The sequence below is a fragment of the Myxocyprinus asiaticus genome, chromosome 50 (genome assembly GCF_019703515.2).
Source record: "Myxocyprinus asiaticus isolate MX2 ecotype Aquarium Trade chromosome 50, UBuf_Myxa_2, whole genome shotgun sequence".
In the NCBI taxonomy this organism is placed as follows: Eukaryota; Metazoa; Chordata; class Actinopteri; order Cypriniformes; family Catostomidae; genus Myxocyprinus; species Myxocyprinus asiaticus.
Genome location: NC_059393.1, coordinates 25493644 through 25513870, shown reverse-complemented (window position 1 = coordinate 25513870; position 20227 = coordinate 25493644). Strand labels below are relative to the sequence as shown.

Sequence of the window (20227 nt, the reverse complement as noted above, 5' to 3'; positions counted from 1 at the left end):
ACAGCCTCAAGTCTTTTTGAGTATGATGCTACAAGCTTGGCACACATATTTTTGGGCAGTTTCGCCCATTCTTCTTTGCAAGACCTCTCAAGCTCCATCAGGTTGAATGGGGAGCGTCAGTGCACAGCCATTTTCAGATCTCTCCAGAGATGTTCAATCGGGTTCAAGTCTGGGCTCTGGCTGGGCCACTCAAGGACATTCACAGAGATGTCCCATAGCCACTCCTTTGTTATCTTGGCTGTGTGCTTAGGGTCGTTGTCCTGTTGGAAGATGAACCTTCGCCCCAGTCTGAGGTCCAGAGCGCTCTGGAGCAGGTTTTCATCAAGGATGTCTCTGTACATTGCTGCATTCATCTTTCCCTCGATCCTGACTTGTCTCCCAGTTCCTGCTGCTGAAAAACATCCCCACGGCATGATGCTGCCAGCACCATGCTTCACTGTAGGGATGGTATTGGCCAGGTGATGAGCAGTGCCTGGTTTCCTCCAGACATGACGCTTGCCATTCAGGCCAAAGAGTTCAATCTTTGTTTCTCATGGTCTGAGAGTCCTTCAGGTGCCTTTTGGCAAACTCCAGGCGGGCTGTCATGTGCCTTTTACTGAGAAGTGGCTTCCGTCTGGCCAGTCTACCATGCAGGCCTGATTGGTGGAGTGCTGCAGAGATGGTTGTTCTTCTGGAAGGTTCTCCTCTCTCCACAGAGAAATGCTGGAGCTCTGTCAGAGTGACCACCGGGTTCTTGGTCACCTCCCTGACTAAGGCCCTTCTCCCCCGATCGCTCAGTTTGGCCAAGTGGCCAGCTCTAGGAAGAGTCCTGGTGGTTCCAAACTTCTTCCATTTACGGATGATGGAGGTCACTGTGCTCATTGGGACCTTCAATGCTGCAGACATTTTTCTGTACCCTTCCCCAGATCTGTGCCTCGATACAATCCTGTCTCGGAGGTCTACAGACAATTCCTTGGACTTAATGGCTTGGTTTGTGCTCTGACATGCACTGTTATCTGTGGGACCTTATATAGACAGGTGTGTGCCTTTCCAAATCATGTCCAATCAACTGAATTTACCACAGGTGGACTCCAATCAAGTTGTAGAAACATCTCAAGGATGATCAGTGGAAACAGGATGCACCTGAGCTCAATTTTGAGTGTCACGGCAAAGGCTGTGAATACTTATGTACATGTGATTTTTTTTTTTTCTTTTTTTTTCTGTTTTTTATTTTTAATAAATTTGCAAAGATTTCAAACAAACTTCTTTCACGTTGTCATTATGGGGTATTGTTTGTAGAATTTTGAGGGAAATAAATAATTTAATCCATTTTGGAATAAGACTGTAACTGTGAAGCGCTGTGAATACTTTCCGGATGCACTGTAGAAGCTAAGATTTCAAATAGGCAAAAATGCAGCAAAATGTACAGTTGGATTTCATTGTTTTACATAAATCACATAAATAGATACTTGAGTCTGTTGCTTTTTGCTATTCACTTTTATTTTCCATTTCACATTTTTATCCTTTAATCTTTGTTGATTTCGTGTTTATTTCAGACCTAATGGACATTAAGGAGGAAAGTGAAGAACTGAGTGAATTTGAGGAGAAACATCATGATTTCATCACTGGAGAAACATCTTTGGGTTGCTCACAGACTGAAAATTTCTTACAAAACAGAACTCAGCGAACAAAAGCCATAACTGCTTTCACCTGCCCTCATTGTGGAAAGACTTTCAGACAAAAAACAAACCTTAAGAGGCACACAAGAATTCATTCTGAAGAGAATCCCTTTACATGCCAACAGTGTGGAAAGAGTTTCAGACAAAAAGAAAACCTTAAGAGGCACATAAGAATTCATTCTGAAGAGAATCCTTTTACATGCCAACAGTGTGGAAAGAGTTTCAGACAAAAAGAAACTCTTAAGAGCCACGTGAGAGTTCACACTGGAGAGAAACCACATGCATGTGATCAGTGTGGAAAGACTTTCAGACAAAAAACAAATCTTAAGAGGCACATAAGAATTCATTCTGAAGAGAATCCTTTTACATGCCAACAATGTGGAAAGAGTTTCAGACAAAAAGAAAACCTTAAGATCCATATGAGAGTTCACACTGGAGAGAAACCTTTCACATGTGTTCAGTGTGGAAAGAGTTTCACACAAAAAGAAACCCTTCAGAGCCACATGAGAGTTCACACTGGAGAGAAACCGCACGCATGTGATCAGTGTGGAAAGACTTTCAGACAAAAAACAAACCTTAAGAGGCACAAAAGAATTCATTCTGAAGAGAATCCTTTCACATGCCAACAGTGTGGAAAGGGTTTTAGACATAAAGATAACTTAAATAGGCACATGACAACACACAGTAGAGAGAAGCCACACGCATGCCAACATTGTGGAAAGAGTTTCAGACAAAAAGAAAACCTTAAGAGCCACATGAAAGTTCATACTGGAGAGAAACCGCACACTTGTGATCAGTGTGGAACGAGCTTCGCGTGTAAAAGGAATCTTAAGAATCACATGAGAATCCACACTGGAGAGAAGCCGTACACATGTGATCAGTGTGGAAAGAGTTTCAAAAGGTCACAAAGTCTCCACGGTCATCTGCTCTCTCACACTGGAGAAAGATCATTTAACTGTGATCAGTGCTGTAAAAATTTTGCTGTGAAATCAGCCCTGAAGCAACACCTGAGAGTTCATGCAAAGGAGAAGCATGTTTGTTCTTTGTGTGGAAAGAGTTTTTCACATTTGGTGAACCTGAAAAGGCACCAGAAAATACACAGTAGTGTGAAGGATTATATGTTCTGTGAGTGTGGAAAGACTTTTACTGCATCCAAAGATTTGAAACGACACCAGAGAATTCACACTGGAGAAAAACCTCACGTGTTCACGCTGTGAACAGGACAGGCAAGGCAGGCAATTGCCTGGGGCTCCAAGCTGGGAAAGGGCATCCCGTGGGTGGCAATTACAGTAGTTAACGGCAACGACACTTGAAACCAATGATTGGCAATTCTTAGTAGACTAGAATGACATTTTCGAAAACCCACCTAGGGGGCCCCCATACCTTTAGCTATAATCGAATTCAAGTAAGTGCTGGATGCAGGCAACATGAAGAGGACGTCCAATGTACCAATCTGGGAGTCAGAGGAGGAATAAAGAAAGAGGAAAAGAAGCATGACAGTGCTGACTGGTACAGAATCTGTAATTTTTACTGAATTATTCCTTCTCACGAAAAGATTGCCAGTGGCTGCGCGAGTCGTAATGAGTATTGTTTACATTCACTGCATGTTATTCTCCATACAATTCTTATTTAATCATGACAAAATATAGCTACATCATAAGAAAGGCGTAATCTCCAGCTTTGATATTTCACCACTGTTTTATGATAGAAATGTTGCAGTGAGAGTAACTCCTTAATTTACATCAGAAGTACACATCTGACATGCAAAAACGAGAGTTATGGACATAAACATGTAATAAAGACACACATGCCTATTAAAGTGAGCTCTCGTCTTTTTGTCATTTTGAGGCTTTAACAAACAATGTCCATTAGAAGTTGCAGTCCAAATATTAGTGCATTTAGAGACAATTTTATGGATTCTCATGTTTAGCCTACTTCAGATTTCTTTGATTGTCATTCAGGGGCAGATTCAATAAGAATGAACTGCGCCCGGTAAAAGCACCATTTTTTTTGCATGCACTCTCTTTGCTTGTTTAGCACCCTATTTACTAATAATTATGCAGATCAGGCAATGGTGCAAACACAGCCACAAAATTGCTGCCAAACGCAATTTGCATGTGCAATTCTGGTCTTACGGGCCGATTCGGAGCACTATACAGCAGAAGATGCCGAAGACCACTGTATTTGACACACCCTGCCAGGACTGTACATCATCACTGTGATCCAGACACTTGAATCATCTCTTAAACATGTAAAATGTGTGCTTGATGACATTGCGCATCTAGATATATATATATGCCAGGCTATAACACTCTTCTCCGTCATTTGAAATGATCAGTTGAAAATGTTCACAAACATCTCTTTTAAATAAAATTAATTTTACTGAGTATTTTATTTGGTGGTAATAGCACAATCTAAATTGCGGCAGGCAATTTTTGTGAATGAAGCGCAATCTACAGTGAGCCTAATTTACACAAAAAGGAGATGTGTTAGTGCGGAAAGCATAACAATTACTTCATTTAAATACTCAAGATGCAGCACAATTTCAGTGCACCTGCTAAAATAGATTGCAGGTGGTAAATGAATGAATGTGTGGTTTTTGCGCTGAAATTCCAAGTGCAAAAGTGGCACAACTGTTTAAAGCATTCATCCATGTTATGCACACTGTAATCTGATCTGCAAAGAAGAGCCTGCTTTTTTTTTTTTTTTTTTTTTGTCTAGGGCACCCAGAGTCCCTAGAATGGCCTCTGGTGACAAGAGATTCACTTGTTCATCAGATCTTAAAATACATGTGAAAGTCCACACTGGAGAGAAGCCGTACCACTGCCGTCCATGTGGGAAAAGTCTCACCCAATCAAGTCAACTACTGAGTAATTTGAAAACACAAAGACACAAAGTCACAGAGACCTCGCATACATGCACTTAAGAAAATGGTTTATTCCAATTATTTCGTGTTCTGAAAGTCATGTAAACTAGAACACTGTTTTCCTTACACCGTTTAAGGGTTCAAGAGAAAGCAGTTTAACACACCTAGGTTTCTTTGGAGAACACGGCTTAATGTGGCCAAAACACAACATGCAGGTGCTGAAAAACTCAAAGAATTTCTACAGAAATCATAACATATAAGCCTACTTAATAAATGACAAAGCAGCACAATAGACACCTTCCCTTATTAACTTTATCGAGTGTATATTGTTAACCTCACACTTGCCATGACAGCTGATCACCTTATGAACGTCATTTATTGTTATCGCTTTATAATAACTTTGATTAGTTATTAGTGTAACTTTAGCCAGCTGGTACATGATAGCTGTGCGGTATGTGTAAACCTCACTCCCCTGGCCTCAAGAGGTGCACTAGCGACTGACACTAGAGGCTGTAGCCTTTAGCCTCCCCACGCCGGCTACGCCAGTTCGAATACCTCTTGGAGCAGTTCGAGCAGGACCAGTTACATTATCAAACATATACTGTATGGTATAACAGACCAGTCCATGAACATTCACTTACTATGAACATACAGTTGAAGTCAGAAGTTTACATAAACTTGGAAAATTCCAGAAAATGATGTCAAGCCTTTAGACAATTAGCCAATTAGCTTCTGATAGGAGGTGTACTGAATTGGAGGTGTACCTTCAAACTCAGTGCTTCATTGTTTGACATCATGGGAAAATCAAAAGAAATCAGCCAAGACCTCAGAAAAAAATGTGTGGACCTCCACAAGTCTGGTTCATCCTTGGGAGCAATTTACAAATGCCTGAAGGTACCACCTTCATCTGTACAAACAATAGTATGCAAGTATAAACACCAACGGACCACGCAGCTATCATACTACTCAGGAAGGAGATGCATTCTGTCTCTTAGAGATGAACGTAGTTTTGTGCAAAAAGTGTAAATCAATCCCAGAACAACAGCAAAGGACCTTGTGAAGATGCTGGAAGAAACAGGTAGACAAGTATCTATATCCACAGTAAAACGAGTCCTATATCGACATAACCTGAAAGGCTGATCAGCAAGGAAGAAGCCATTGCTCCAAAACTGCCATAAAAAAAGCCAGACTACTTTTTGGAGAAATGTGTAATGAAATAAAAATGTAACTGTTTGGCAATAATGACCATTGTTATGTTTGGAGGGAAAAGGATGAGGCTTGCAAGCTGAAGAACACCATCCCAACCGTGAAGCATGGGGGTGGCAGCATCATGTTGTGGGGGTGCTTTGCTGCAGGAGGGACTGGTGCACTTCACAAAATAGATGGCATCATGAGGAAGGAAAAGTATGTGGAAATATTGAAGCAACATCTCAAGACATCAGCCAGGGAGTTAAAGCACGGTCGCAAATGGGTCTTCTAAATGGACAATGACCCCAAGCATACCTCCAAAGTTGTGGCAAAATGGCTTAAGGACAACAAAGTCAAGGTATTGGAGTGGCCATCACAAAGCCCTGACCTCAATCCTTTTGTAAATTTGTGGGCAGAACTGAAAAAGTATGTGTGAGCAAGGAGGCCTACAAACCTGACTCAGTTACACCAGTTCTGTCTGGAGGAATGGGACAAAATTCCAGCAACTTATTGTGAGAAGCTTGTGAAAGGATACCCAAAATGTTTGACCCAAGTTAAACAATTTAAAGGCAATGTTACCAAATACTAACAAAGTGTATGTAAACTTCTGACCCACTGGGAATGTGATGAAAGAAATAAAAGGTGAAATAAATAATTATCTCTACTATTATTCTGACATTTCACATTCTTAAAATAAAGTAGAGATCCTAACTGACTTAAGACAGGGAATGTTTTCTATGATTAAATGTCAGGGATTGTGAAAAACTCAGATTAAATGTATTAGGCTAAGGTGTATGTACTTCTGACTTCAACTGTACAGGTAAATATCAAACATTCATAACTATTTAAATGTATTTATATCTGTTTGCCTTTCTTTGAGGCGCACATAAACTACCTCAGATTTTATAAGAGATTTCTCTATGCTGTGATTTAGTCCTACTTAAGGTGAATGCTTTGCTCATAAATATTAACGATGTTACATGATATTCACCCAGTTGTCTTAAATGTACACTGAGTCATTTTTCTCATTAAAAAAAGTTTTACTTCTGAAGAAATGTATAGTAATTTTGAAATGAATGTATACAATCACGAGCACTCACATGAGATGAAGACTAGCAGTCATATCAGTAACCTTATAAAATCAGTTTTATTCTACATGGAGAGGGTCCCCTCATGGGGACTGCCATGTTATGATCACATGACCAGTCCAGAAAACTACTCACTCAATTTCAGTAGCCACCCTGTTATTGGACACTTAGTCTTGGATTAAGTAAATCAGGGCTGACTGTGAAAAGGGAATTTCTACAATGGCAGGTTAGGTTGCATGTCCACTAGACCCCAGTTGGGCATGTTTCTCAGGTACAGTATGTATGACAACTAAGCACAATCGTTCAATAAAATAACTCTTACATATTCCAAAAATAGGCTTAATAATTATAACCTTTTATTGAACAAAATGACCAGGGTTCTTATTTAAGACATGCTCCTTTACAGAGCAGTACAAAACCACTATGCGCATCCTGGTCGCAGAATGATGCTCTTAAGGCCTTCCCACGCTAAACGCAAATTTTTGCCGTGATTTCTCACCGTGATTAACTTTTGAATAGAAACAGTGGATTCCTATGGAGCCATTCACACCTGGAGTGAACATTCACGCACCAACAAAGCGAGTTTGTTTGTTTGTTTTTTTACAGTGAGTGTGTAGATTTTTTTCTTTGCCCGTTGATGAAATGCCCTGACCTATAAAATATAAGCTTCACGTGTCAGAAGCTGCTGCAGTTTATGAAAGTGTCTCGAATATTTTCTTTCTCGTTAAGCAAATCAACAACAAAACATCACTGCTACAGCTGGTAGAGAAATACGTATTCTCGCTAGAGAACTCGCTTGTTTTGGTTGTTTGCCAAGTAGTTCTCATTTGAAATGGGTTGAAGGCGGACCAGCTGATAGGTGCTTTGTGCCACCTGCCGTTTGGGGGTAAAAATGCTTGTAGATTAGCGGCACCTGTTGGCTAGTTGCATAAGATACCATGTTTGATTTCTGGTTTACAGAGTGTGGGCATAACCACTTCCGGTTTTGCCGGGTGCGGGTCCAGAGACAGCTAAAAATGGCATTTTATATGAGGTGTTTACAGAAAAGAGATATCAAATATATTGTAGCTTTGCAATGAAGACACACAAGGCCGATCTCATAAACAGTGTGTTTATTTAAGGCTGTTGTCGGCCACAGCAACACCATGCACAATGTAATTGTTTAGAGATGCACACTTAAAACAGCGGTGAACCCCTTCTGCACACAGTCTCCCTCGTGCACACATACATACACGAAACATTCAGGAACAGCCATCAATGCAAGACATTACAACCCAGTGATATTCATCACACAATAAATTCCTCTTAACAGTTAGAATAAGACAATAATCAACATGTCAACACGTTACCATATGTATGCAGTTACATCAATGAATATGAAGGTAAGAAACGATAATAAACAACATAAACAACAGTAGCTCATCTAAGTTTGTGAACATGAATAAATAATGCTAGGCTTGGATACAGATTCAGTAAGATATACAATTTGAAGTTGGATAAACAACTGCAGGGTAAATAAGACCATATGAATCCTCTGTTGAACAACAACCAACACATTTATAAAGCTGCAATTTCTGTCTGATTACACATGCAACTTTTTGGTAACACTTTACAATAAGGTTCAGTTCTTAAACTTTAGTTAATGCATTTGGTATATTGAATTTACAATGACTATTTTACAGCATTAATGTAGGTTCATGTTTCATTTAAATACACTATTGTTCATTATCATTCGTTCACATGCCCCATGTTAATGTATAGATAGAAATGAACATTAATCAAGGTTAATAAATGCTGTAGAAGTATTGTTAGTTGTTATTTCACGTTAACTATTACATGTTGACGCACATAACCTTATTGTAAAGTGTTACCCACAATTTTAACACTATTTTCTTCATACTGTCGTTCAGCTCGTCGCTGCTGGTTGAGGCACACAACAATGTGAAGTGAATGTTATCTCCTGCCGCTGATAAACCACTCTCCTTGCACTCTTTCCATATAACCCCTTCCATTTTTAATAATTTAGTCAGTTATTTGTTCATGTGTTGTTATTTTGTACTGTGCACCTCATTTTTGTACTGTATTGAACTTTTTTATATATATTTCTTAGCATATATTTTTTCAGCCTCATGCTTGCTTGCTGAAAAAAACACAGTTGCAAACGTGTGACAGAATTTTCTGTTTTGTGAAGTAAAAGCCAGTCTGTCACCTGATCTGATCTGCATGTGAATCTAACATCTTATAGTGTCATGAAACGCACCATGTCAGGTCTAAATTCAATGTAATATTTCCTGTAACATTGAGTTGTTGGAAATGAACTTTCCTCTTAAGTTTAAAATGATCATTCAGCTGTCTGTCTGTTAACCCTTTAAATGTCAGCTGATGTCAGAGTGACAGATATACTGTTCATGAGCCAGTACAGATACATACTGCTGTTCTATATGATATTACTGTATGCATGAGGTCACTAGTACAGATACTGAATAGCCTAACAGAAATAACTGAAAAGCTTCTATTTCATGCCAATATTTCACTGTTTTCACCTAATTAATAATAGTAATGCATTGAGATCTCCTGTAAATTGCCACATAAAGCACATTTCATTTGTGCAAATAGACTGAGGGGAAATACAGCCTAACAAATTCTGATGTCTAGGAGATAAAAAAATCTCCTGACAGTATTTAGTCTGTACATTCAGTCATTCTTTTTTTTCTTCTTTTTTTATTATTGGCTGTTTAAGGTTGAACATGTGTTATTTGGATCTTTTTCCTGGGCAATAACATCGTAAATATTTGTAGCAAAGATTTTAAGGTCTGTACCTGAAGTTGACCTTCAAAAATAAACTTACCTGAGAAATGACGGGAGTAAATGTGACAACTAGCCCCGCGGTCCGCTTACACTAGATGGGGGTAATGCTCACAAGGAGAGAGTGTTCATTAAAACCAGAAGAAGAAAAGTGACGTTGCAAGCTGGTAATATATATTTATATTTTTATTCATATTGTTATCATTATCATGGACACGCGTTGAAATTGTACTTTGCGACCGCGTGAACTGAAACTCTATTTCAATTCTATTTCTCCTTCATTTCACGGTGTACACAGACTTTACAGCATTATTAGAAAGAGAAAAGCTGCTACATTCAGACTATGACAGTTTTGCACTAATAGAATCTGAACTATCATTAAAACTTTTCACACAACAAATCAGTTCAATCAGATTGAACAAGTTCATGTGTTGTTCAAACTATGACACGATACAGTGGATTAATGATGGTCAAATGTTAAAACACAAAAGATTTCTCCGTGTTAAAAAAAGCAACTTAACTGAAGGGGAAAATGCTACGAGCATCATATCCAGGCATGCACATAAAGCTTTCCAAGTGAATTTAAGAACGATAAGTATTAGGCCTATATGTTGTGTAAAAATGTGCAGATCATATTAAGTGCTGTTTTCTGACTAAATGCTGTTTCATATGCAAAATTAGCCATGTGCATTTGACACATTGAATGAGGTGTGAAATTTAATGCGATATGCTAAACAGTTGTTGAATAGTGACATGAAAAATATTATGGTGTTTTTTGTTGTAAAAGATTACTTTGAAAGACTGCAAATTTGCATGCACAGAGATAACGTGTAAAAACCACAGCCAACCCCCCTAAACCAGTAAACCAACTGAACGAAATTTAAGCTAAAATAACCAGCTAAAAGGTGTTCAAAAACCCAGCCTGATCACACAGTAAAATCAGAAAGAGTAGGTCGACTTTTCTTTAGCAAAAATCGGTATTTGTTACCGAAATTGAAAACACTGCCCCCAGTGGTCAAAGCGGTAAGTGTTGTAGGGTCGTATAGGCACGTGTGAGCTCCATTTATGTCCAGGAGTGGTCACCAAAAGCGAGTTATGAAGCGAGTTCTTTTCAGCTGTACAGGATGTAATAGAGTGAAGAGGAATGCATATTTTATGGACTCTAGCCCCCAAACCTAACCATTACTGAAGTAAAAATGAAATATTAGAGGGAAAAGTTCAACCTCAGAGTCACGCTCATCACTGATTAAGCGAACGCAATTACTTCCTGGTTTCAACATGGATACGAACCCGGGTCTCTCACACTGTTGACACAACGTGCTGCCGGTCGAGCCACGTGTGAAGATAAACAGACTGAAACTGATGCAAAAAAGTCTGGTGGGAAATGCTGCATGTCAGGGGGTTGCCATACTGTTGCCGATCCTATGGTACCCGAACTTTCGGAAACAGCATGCTGACTTCCTGTGTGATCATGTTGCAAAAACCACAAACCAGCTGATTTTAGTTTTTTGTTTGTTTGTTTTGTTTGTTGTCATATGTATTGTCATATTGTCATATATTGTCATATGTCATATTTCTTTTTAGGTTGCATGTCCACTAGACCCCAAAATATGTCCTGCTAGTAAGCCGACATGCAACACTGTTTAGGTGGGCCTGAATGCCCAGGGCCACCCGTGACTGCCAGTGGCTATAAAACTATGTTTTATTCAGTGAGCTCTAAAAAGTGATATTATTAGGTCGAGTACGTAACCTATGTATTTACATATATAGACGTACTTTAGAGATGGCTCGATATGGTTATCTCACGATTCGGTTCGATATATGAAATGAGGTTCACGATTCGATATTATCTTGATTCGATATGATAACACATATATGACAGAATGACAGACACTTGTGTTTATTTTTGATAAATGTTTGAGCAAAATGCACATTATAATTTCTCATCAAAATAAAGTTCTTTAATACACATTATAAATGCTTAAAATTTAAATAATACGTCCCCAGTAAGACAAAAAAGGTCAACATTTGAATGCAGCTTCAATAAAGTGTCAAACGCTCCCCAGTAGGTTTTTGAACAGAGAATAAGAAACTGTTTTATTTTATTTGTATTTTTATACTGGAACTGTAGGGTTTTCATGAGTTTCATTTCTGTTAACGGTACTTGAACTTTCGAATCTACAGCACGAAAAACACATATCGGGACCAGTGTCATCCGATTCCTGAACGAATGAATAATGAATTAATTATTTTTAGTGAATTGACTTCCATCATGTCCAGTTCAAAATGAATCAACAACTGTTGCTGTGTTATGTAATGTTGTATCATAAAAAGGAATGTTCCTACCAATGGACCAATTCAAGCTTGATGTACCACCTTGATGTGGCAGTAGGGGGCAGTCAGCGCAACTCCAGCTGTACATAAGCTGTACTGAATTATTATATCTATTATATATTGTATATTATATTATTAATTATGTTCTATATACTAATTTATCTTTATTTGGGGCACTTTCTTAGTAAATATTAATACATGCAATATATTGCGATTAACTTGCTGAATTAATCAGAGCATCATGTAATTAATTCGATTAAACATTTTAACCTAAAAAAAGGAAGACCCATTTTTGAAATAATGCCAAGTGTTGAAAAAGTCATTAAAAAGTCTGTGTAAACCTATCTTTTGCAAGAATCTATTGGGGCTTTTCCACTGTAGGGTACAGCTCAACTCGACTCGACTCTGCTTGCTTTTTGGGGTTTTCCAATGTTGATAGTACCTGGTACTTTTTTAGTACCACCTCGGTCGAGGTTCCAAGTGAGCCGAGCCAATACTAAATGTGATGTCAAAACCCTGCAGATCACTGATTGGTCAGAGAGAATTGTCACTACCAGCGTCACTGGATTTGTGACACGGGACATCAACCCGCTAGTTTTAAAGCTAGCAACAGCGATAGCAGTGTCATTTGTTCACGCGACTTTCGAATTGTGAAAAGAAATGGCTGTGCGCAAAACCACGCCGTGGTCAATAAACGAAGTGCAGACGTTCCTCTCATTAGTAGCCGAGGAGAGGATCCAATGAGAGCTGGATGGGGTGACGCAACTATGTCGACCAGCCTATAATCCCTCCCACGTTGAGGCTGCACTAAACTGCAGTGGAAAAGCAAGCTCAGAAATGTAAAGCGAGCAGAGTCGATTTGAACCTTAATGTGCAGTGGAAAAGTGCCATTAAATGATCTCATAATTTGGCAGCAGAATGCTGTATGCACTGAATGCAATTAAAAAACATATGGATAGATAATGTAAAACAGAAATGCTTGCAATGTGTGAATTAGTATGAAACATCCAGTAATTTATTTTTTATTTTATTTTGGCAGCACACAACGATCACAATTCACAGCTTCAGTGAAGCTCAAGAGAAGATCTGCATCCAAACAAACAGGAACAATTGAAATCTGCAAAGATGGAGTTTGTGAAAGAGGAGAGTGAGAGTATAAGTGATCCAGAAGCCTTCAGAATAAAACATGAAGATACTGAGGAACAAAGAGGTTGGTGTCCATCCTTGATGCTGAGGAACTTTAAGGTCTCAAAGCTTCAAGATGTTCAACAGATTTTGTGGATGTTTCCAGAGCTGTGAAATAATAGTTAAACTAACAAATTATGTATGTACAGATAAATGAAACATTGCCTGTTTTTCTTTAAAAAACGTATTTTTTATTTTTTATCTGAAAATGTTTTTCTACGTATTTAAAAATAAATAAATCTCTTTGTAAATATATTGTAACAAATTTCCTTGTTAGCTTACTATTTCCATGCGGTACAATCTTCGGCGACTAGGTGCCACTGTCAGTAATTATGAAATCTTATGTTTCAGAGGTGACCAAATGTGTAACATTATCTGTTGATTTATAGCTGAATAATACAAGAACAAGAAGGTTGTTTGATGTCCATCACTGGGGAATCAGATTTTTCCATTATCATGTGAACTGTATTTATAAAATGAAGCATGTAGTCATTTTGATGTCACATTAGTTCATGTTTTACATGTTTTTTTGTGTGTCCTTATATTTAAATGCTACCATAAAATCCTTCCCCTGCTGAGCGGCCGGTGTCTGAATGTTCACAAACAGTATACTATTGATCAGCTGTTTCTAAATTCTTTCTACCCCAGAGTGAAGAACGAAGAAAAACTACGTTTTGAATATTCTGGAGCAGTCGTGCAAGACACCATACTATTTCTCTTCAATAGTTTAGACCCATAAAGAAGTCTTTATATTCCTTCAGACTCTAGTTATACAAATACAGGTGTCTCCTGACCTCCTCACACATGCGCTCTACTGTTGTTGTTTTTACCTTCGTCTCCTGTTATTTACTGGCAATTTAATCTTTTTTAGCACTTCTTCGTGACAGCAACGGCTCAAATGTGAGTGTTACCACCTTGCGGACCAACTCATTTGTGCAGATAATTCCAGTCGCATGCGCATTCTGTGTGTTCAGAGATGTTCAGTTAGAAAAATCGGGCTGCGTGTGATCAGTGCTCACGTACTCTGCTGCTGATGAAGTTTGCATCACACGTCCTGTGTGTGGACACTCAGCGTAGTATATTTTGTGCTTTAGTGTTTGCCTAAGCATGGGAGCAGCTCCTCTTGTTCCTCTCTTAGTCTGCTGCTTGGGACTTTCACTTGGTGCTATGATTTTGTGAATGATGCACTCAGTCGTTGTTACCATTTAGAGTCATCTCTATGTACTGGCATTGGTCATAAAATAAATATCGCAAATGGATGGTATTTTAATTGACACGCCATTGTGATATTCCTACCACGATTCAGCATTCCTACTCCCTGAAATATTTTACATGGTCCTTCGAGACGAAATTAAGTACTGACTAATACCATGTACTATTCCACCGACTGTCTTGATGATGACTCTTCCTGGTACCAAGCATGCCTGTGGATTCCAATCTATAGCTCCAGTTTCCAGCAATTTAGATGCCCCTGTGTTTAACCCAATCCTGTCCAGCACAATTAACCCAATGATAGAAGAACTGAGGCAGCTGAGGGAGTTCTTCACTGAATTGGGTCAAGAGATAAAACAGCTCAATGATGGGGTTAACCAAATGTACTCAGGAAGTTATCGGTCCTTCAGAGGGAGCTGTCAATGGTTCGTGTCTCCCTCGCCTAATGCGGGTTCCCCAGTACAGACTTCCATGGGCAAGACTGCAGCACCGTTGACCTTGCTATGTTGGTTACCAATGTCACCAGGTCTTAGTAGACAACCTGTTCCTGTCCGGGCTAGTCCAGAGTCCCCTCCTATGCTTGTCCTGGTTGATCTTCCTCAAACTCCTTCTGACCCTGACCTGGCCAACCTAGAGAGTTTCCACAGTCGTGTCCTGGTTGATCTGCTTCATCCTCCTCACAGACCTGTTCTGGCTGACCTAGAGATTTCTCCATGTCCTGTCCTAACTGGTCCTCAACTTCCAGCCTTGCCCTTTGCTGGTGATCAGATGCCACTGCAACCTTTAGTTCTTGCCTCAGCATGTGCATCTAGTGAACTGATGTCTGTTTTAACCCTACAGCTTAAGTTTGCTGCAGATATAGAGGGTATAGTCCCTACCTTGCCCTCTAGTGGTAGCCATCTTGTAGTTGCTGACCACTTTTGAACCAGTTTTATTGAAAACTATTTTTCAATACTGCAAGTCCAGCCACTCGATGCATTCTAAGTTTCCAAGTAAGGATGATCACATCTGTACTGCCTAATAGCTAGCATTGCTTACCCTTATCAAATTGGAGTCCAAGCTGATAGTACCTAGTCATTACATTTTCATAAAATTACAAATATGTAGTCATATTTGGGGGCGACTATGTAGAAAATTCTAATGAGACTGACCTAATTCAAGCCCCGCCCATAAACAACAGCTGCTACTGTGAGTGTTTACATAAGAATGGGAGCAGCTCATTTTGTTCCTCCCTTAGTCTGCTGTTTGGGACTTTCTCTTGGTGCTATGATTGTGTGAATAATACACTCAGTCAGTTGCACCATCTAGAGTCATCTCTATGTACTGGCATTGGTCATAAAATAAACATTGCAAATGAATGCATGTTGTATGGTGTTTTAATTGACACCCCATTGCGATTCTCCTCCTACATACAGTATTTGTACACCCTCAAATATTTTACAATATTAATGTATGAATCAAACTCACTCAGACTGCTGACAATGTCTTTTCCATGCATAATTTTCATTATATCCATGTATGTGGTTACAGACAAATCATAAAGAACAGTGAAAGCCCTCACAGAAACTGTAACATCACCATCTTGCCTGCCCTCGATTCCAGTATCTCACAGGAGACATGAGCTCCACTGACACCATCTTTACTCCTATTGGTTGTAGCTCCTCATTTGCAAAAATGTAAACTTTTCTCAACTTTCTAAAATCGCTGGACATGCCCACATCCAGTCGCCAGAGGTCGCTGATGCTCATGTTGCCGGAAGTTGCAAGCTCTCTTTGAATATTAATGAGATCTGGTCGCTTTGTCGCTGCAAGTTTATACGGAGTTTAAAGATTTCATGCTTTCTGATAGTGGCACCTGGTGGCAGAGGTGTGTACTGCATACTAATTGTTAGCTAGTGAGCGTTTTTTTCCTCATATGTTGCCTCTTGAGGAAAAAAAAAATGGGGGAAAAATTACCTTACATTTCTATTTAAATTTGAATTTAATGATTTCATACATTCATTGTAGACCTGATGGAAGTGAAGGAGGAAAGTCAAGAGCTGAAAATACTTTCCCAGACTGAAAACAATTTCACACAGAAAAAGCATTTTCCATGCACTCAGTGTGGAAAGAGTTTCACATGTAAAACAAGTCTTATGATTCACATGAGAGTTCACACTGGAGAGAAACCTTTCACATGTGATCAGTGTGGAAAGAGTTTCACACAAAAAGGAGCACTTGCTGGGCACATGAGGGTTCACACTGGAGAGAAATCTTTCACATGTGATCAGTGTGGAAAGAGTTTCATACGTAAAGGAGGCCTTATGCTTCACATGAGAGTTCACACTGGAGAGAAGCCGTACACATGCCATCAGTGTGGAAAGAGTTTCACACAAAAAGGAGTACTCGATGGGCACATGAGAGTTCACACTGGAGAGAAACCACACACATGTGATCAGTGTGGAAAGAGTTTTGCACGAAAAGAATACCTTACAAACCACATGAGAATCCACACTGGGGAGAAACCACACACATGCCATCTGTGTGGAAGGAGTTTCGCATTCAAAAAAAGCCTTACGCGCCATGTGAGAATTCACACTGGAGAAAAGCCATACACTTGCCATCAGTGTGGAAAGAGTTTCACATGGTCAACATGTCTCCGCGATCATCTGCTCTCTCATACTGGAGAAAGGCACTTTAACAGTGAACAGTGTGGTAAAATTTTTAAAGTGGAATCAGCCCTGAATACCCACCTGAAAGTTCATGCAGAGGAAAAGCATCACATCTGTTCTATATGTGGAAAGGGTTTTTCATTGCTGAACAGTTTGAAAAAGCACCAGAAAATACACACCGGTGTGAGGGATCATGTGTGTTTTCAGTGTGGCAAGGCATTTATTCGAGTCAGCCGATTGAAAGAGCATCAGAGAATTCACACTGGAGAAAAACCTTACAAGTGTTCACATTGTGACAAGAGATTCACTTGCTCATCAAACCTGAAAACGCATGAGAGGGTCCACACAGGAGAGAAGCCGTACCACTGCCCTTCATGTGGGAAGAGTTTCACCTCATCAAGTCAACTACGGAGTCACATGAAAAAGCATCATCCAGAGTTGTCAAAGTAAGCTAATTTCTTCTTCTGGTCAAGTTCAAGTAAACTATAATGTTGTTAATTTGCTTAAATTATCTGTAGTAAAGTTCGTCCTTGTTCATCAAAGCAAATTTAGCAGTCACAATATTAGTAGTGTACGCAAAAGGTCTGTGTACATAAGCAGGTTCCAGGGGGTACGCAATTTTTTATTTTTTTATTTTGCTTGTTTAACATATTAAATAAAATGTATGGCTTAAAATAAAAAACAAAAGGGATTAGGGCCAGGATGTCTGGTCACCCTAGTCAGTGCAAAATATTCAAAGAACTTCCGAACACAGTTGGTACATCTTGTGGCCATGATGTTTCTGCTGCTTGGGAATTATGGCCAGTAGATGGCATAGTTGTGATGCAATACACTCAAAAAAATTTACTTTCACTATCCTCAGTTTTACTCAATCCTTCCATGTTCATATTACTCAAAATATTCATGTAACCAAGGGAACTTAAATTAAAAGATGATTCAACAAAAAAAAAAAAAGTGACATTTCAGCATTTGCGTTGGGACAACATGAACGTTTATTTGTTTGGATAACTGAACTGTGCAGAGGATTTGTAGTTCCCAGCATGCTTTGCATGTTAATGTTAAAATGAATTGTTATTTTATGTTTCTTTGTGCAAGATGAATATGAAGGGGGACACTTGTTGGTGTTTAATGTTCTGTTACTGTATGTTGAATTTCTGTTATAATGGAGTTTCAGGGCTGACCATCATGGTGAAGAGTGGAGCTTGAGGACCAATACATTTTAAATATTCTATATGTTGCTTGATCCATTTAGCAATTGCTGCTAGCATAGTGACTAAGCTGCACTCAGTAGTGCTTCCCACCAGCATGCGTTTAATACGCTATCATTTCCTATCACTAGCTAGCATATCACTAAATGAGTTTCATTTGAGTTATTTGACGTTACATTTTGTTGGGTTTACTTGATTCAGTTAGGTTTCTAGAAGTATTTAAGTTGAAATTGCATGGTTATTTTAATTGAAGAGAACTAATTTTAAACTTGTGGAACTACTGTCCAAAGAGTTAATTTTGAGTGTGGAGCGGAGACGGTAAAAGAAACAAATACGATTTTGTAACATGCAAAAGTCAAGGTATTAAAAACAAAAACTGAAAATGTAATTTTTTTATTTTCATTTTCTTTCATGTGCGATAAGTGTACAAAGAGTGTGCTATTAGCCTTTGCTATTTATAAATCTCGAGCCCTTGAACTATAGCGGTTTGCCGTGGATGTGTTGTCAGGGTCGCGGCAAATATTCAGCGTTCAGGAGCATGCATGCCAGCCGGTTTGTAAAAAAAGAGAGCATCAGAAACTGATGCAATCAATAAAAAAATGCATGTGTTAAAAAAAGGCTGTTTACCCTCAAAGTCTTTGAGCGTCTAATTGCTCGATTTCCAGAGGACGAGAACAGACAGCATGTTTCTGAGAAAAACCATAGTAGGATACGTTCCTCTAAAAGGCAGTTCAGATCAGTGGTTGATTGACATCCTTTTCTACCGTGCTGCACATATCAGAACCAGTTACAGGGAAACTGAGTTGCAGTTCCAATATGACAAGGCTCGAGCTGTTGTTGTCCAATGCAGATGAATGAGAAACAAGCGAGTAAAAGATAATTAATCCATGTGTTGAATCACAATACACTAAATATAAACAAAAAGAACACTTACTCGTGGTGTACATCCCAAGATATCACTGATAAATTCCTGCATTTAAAATATGAATAAACTCCAGCTACTTTATTCACATCCGACTCCCGTTTCATTCAGAAGCGATCAACCCTGGAAGCAATCAGGCGTGAAATGCCCGGATCATAGCCGCAAATTCAGTAAGTTTTTGTGTAACACTTTTGATTTCAGAAGATCTGCTTCTGCCACACAGCGATCGAAATTTACACCTTCAGTACTATCTGCAAAGACAGGAGAGTGAGAACATTTGTGATCCAGAAACCTGCAGAATGAGACATGAAGATACTGAGGAACAAAGAGGTTCGTTTCCATTCTTGATTCTTCATTAATGATGCAGAGGAACATTCTGTCATCTTTGTCTCTCATATGATTTTTGATCATTTAATTTGTTAATTTTAGACCTGATGGATCTGAAAGAAAACAGTGAAAATCTGAATGAAGTAGAAGAGACACCAGAAGGAACTCTGAGAACAAGAGCCAAAAGATCTTTCACCTGCCCTCAGTGTGGAAAGAGTTTCACAAGTAAAACAAATGTTGAGGTCCACATGAGAATCCACACAGGAGGAAAAACCTTACAAGTGTTCACACTGTGACGAGATTCACTTTATCGTAAAACTTGAAAACCCATGAGAGGGTCCACACTGGAGAGAAGCCTGCAGAGACTGTCTTCCATGTGGGAAGAGTTTCAGCGTATCTAGTCAGATCTTCTGTCAAATGAAAAAGCATCATCCGGAGTTGTCAAAGCAAGTCGACAGTTCTAGAGCAAAACTTAACATTCAAACTACTGCTCCTAGTGGCTGAAGTGGAAAAGCAGTGTACTTCATTACTATACTTAAATCTACACTAGCTAAGATTTTTTTGTTAGAAATGAACAACATTTCAGTAATGAGCAAGTACACCAACAATCCGTCTTCCAAACCATGTTTTTGCCTTACCCTGATTCACTATGGTAAGCCTGATTTATATTTTAGAGCTGTCGGGAAGGATTTGGCGGGAAATCGCATACTTCCATCAGTCGTCCGTGCATGTTTGCGTAATGTCTGTAAATAAAGAAAAGAAGGTCCAGCTAGCTACTACAGCG

At 39.1% G+C, this 20227-nt stretch overlaps 1 protein-coding gene across 4 annotated transcripts in view; it reads left to right on the top strand.

The window, feature by feature from the left end:
* LOC127439129 (gastrula zinc finger protein XlCGF26.1-like) overlaps positions 1-19689 on the top strand; it is a 37303-nt gene extending 17614 nt beyond the window's left edge. For 2 of the 4 annotated variants that reach the window (XM_051695215.1, XM_051695216.1), the window contains exon 3: positions 1536-4532. In XM_051695215.1, the coding sequence (XP_051551175.1) occupies positions 1536-2875 (1340 nt within the window). In that variant the 3' untranslated portion in view covers positions 2876-4532. Of the gene's footprint in view, positions 1-1535; positions 4533-9730; positions 9773-12978; positions 13150-16342; positions 17433-19317; positions 19447-19545 lie in introns of those variants that run through there. The other 2 variants (XM_051695217.1, XM_051695218.1) reach the window with 2 other exon arrangements.
* Positions 19690-20227: the final 538 nt, after the last annotated feature.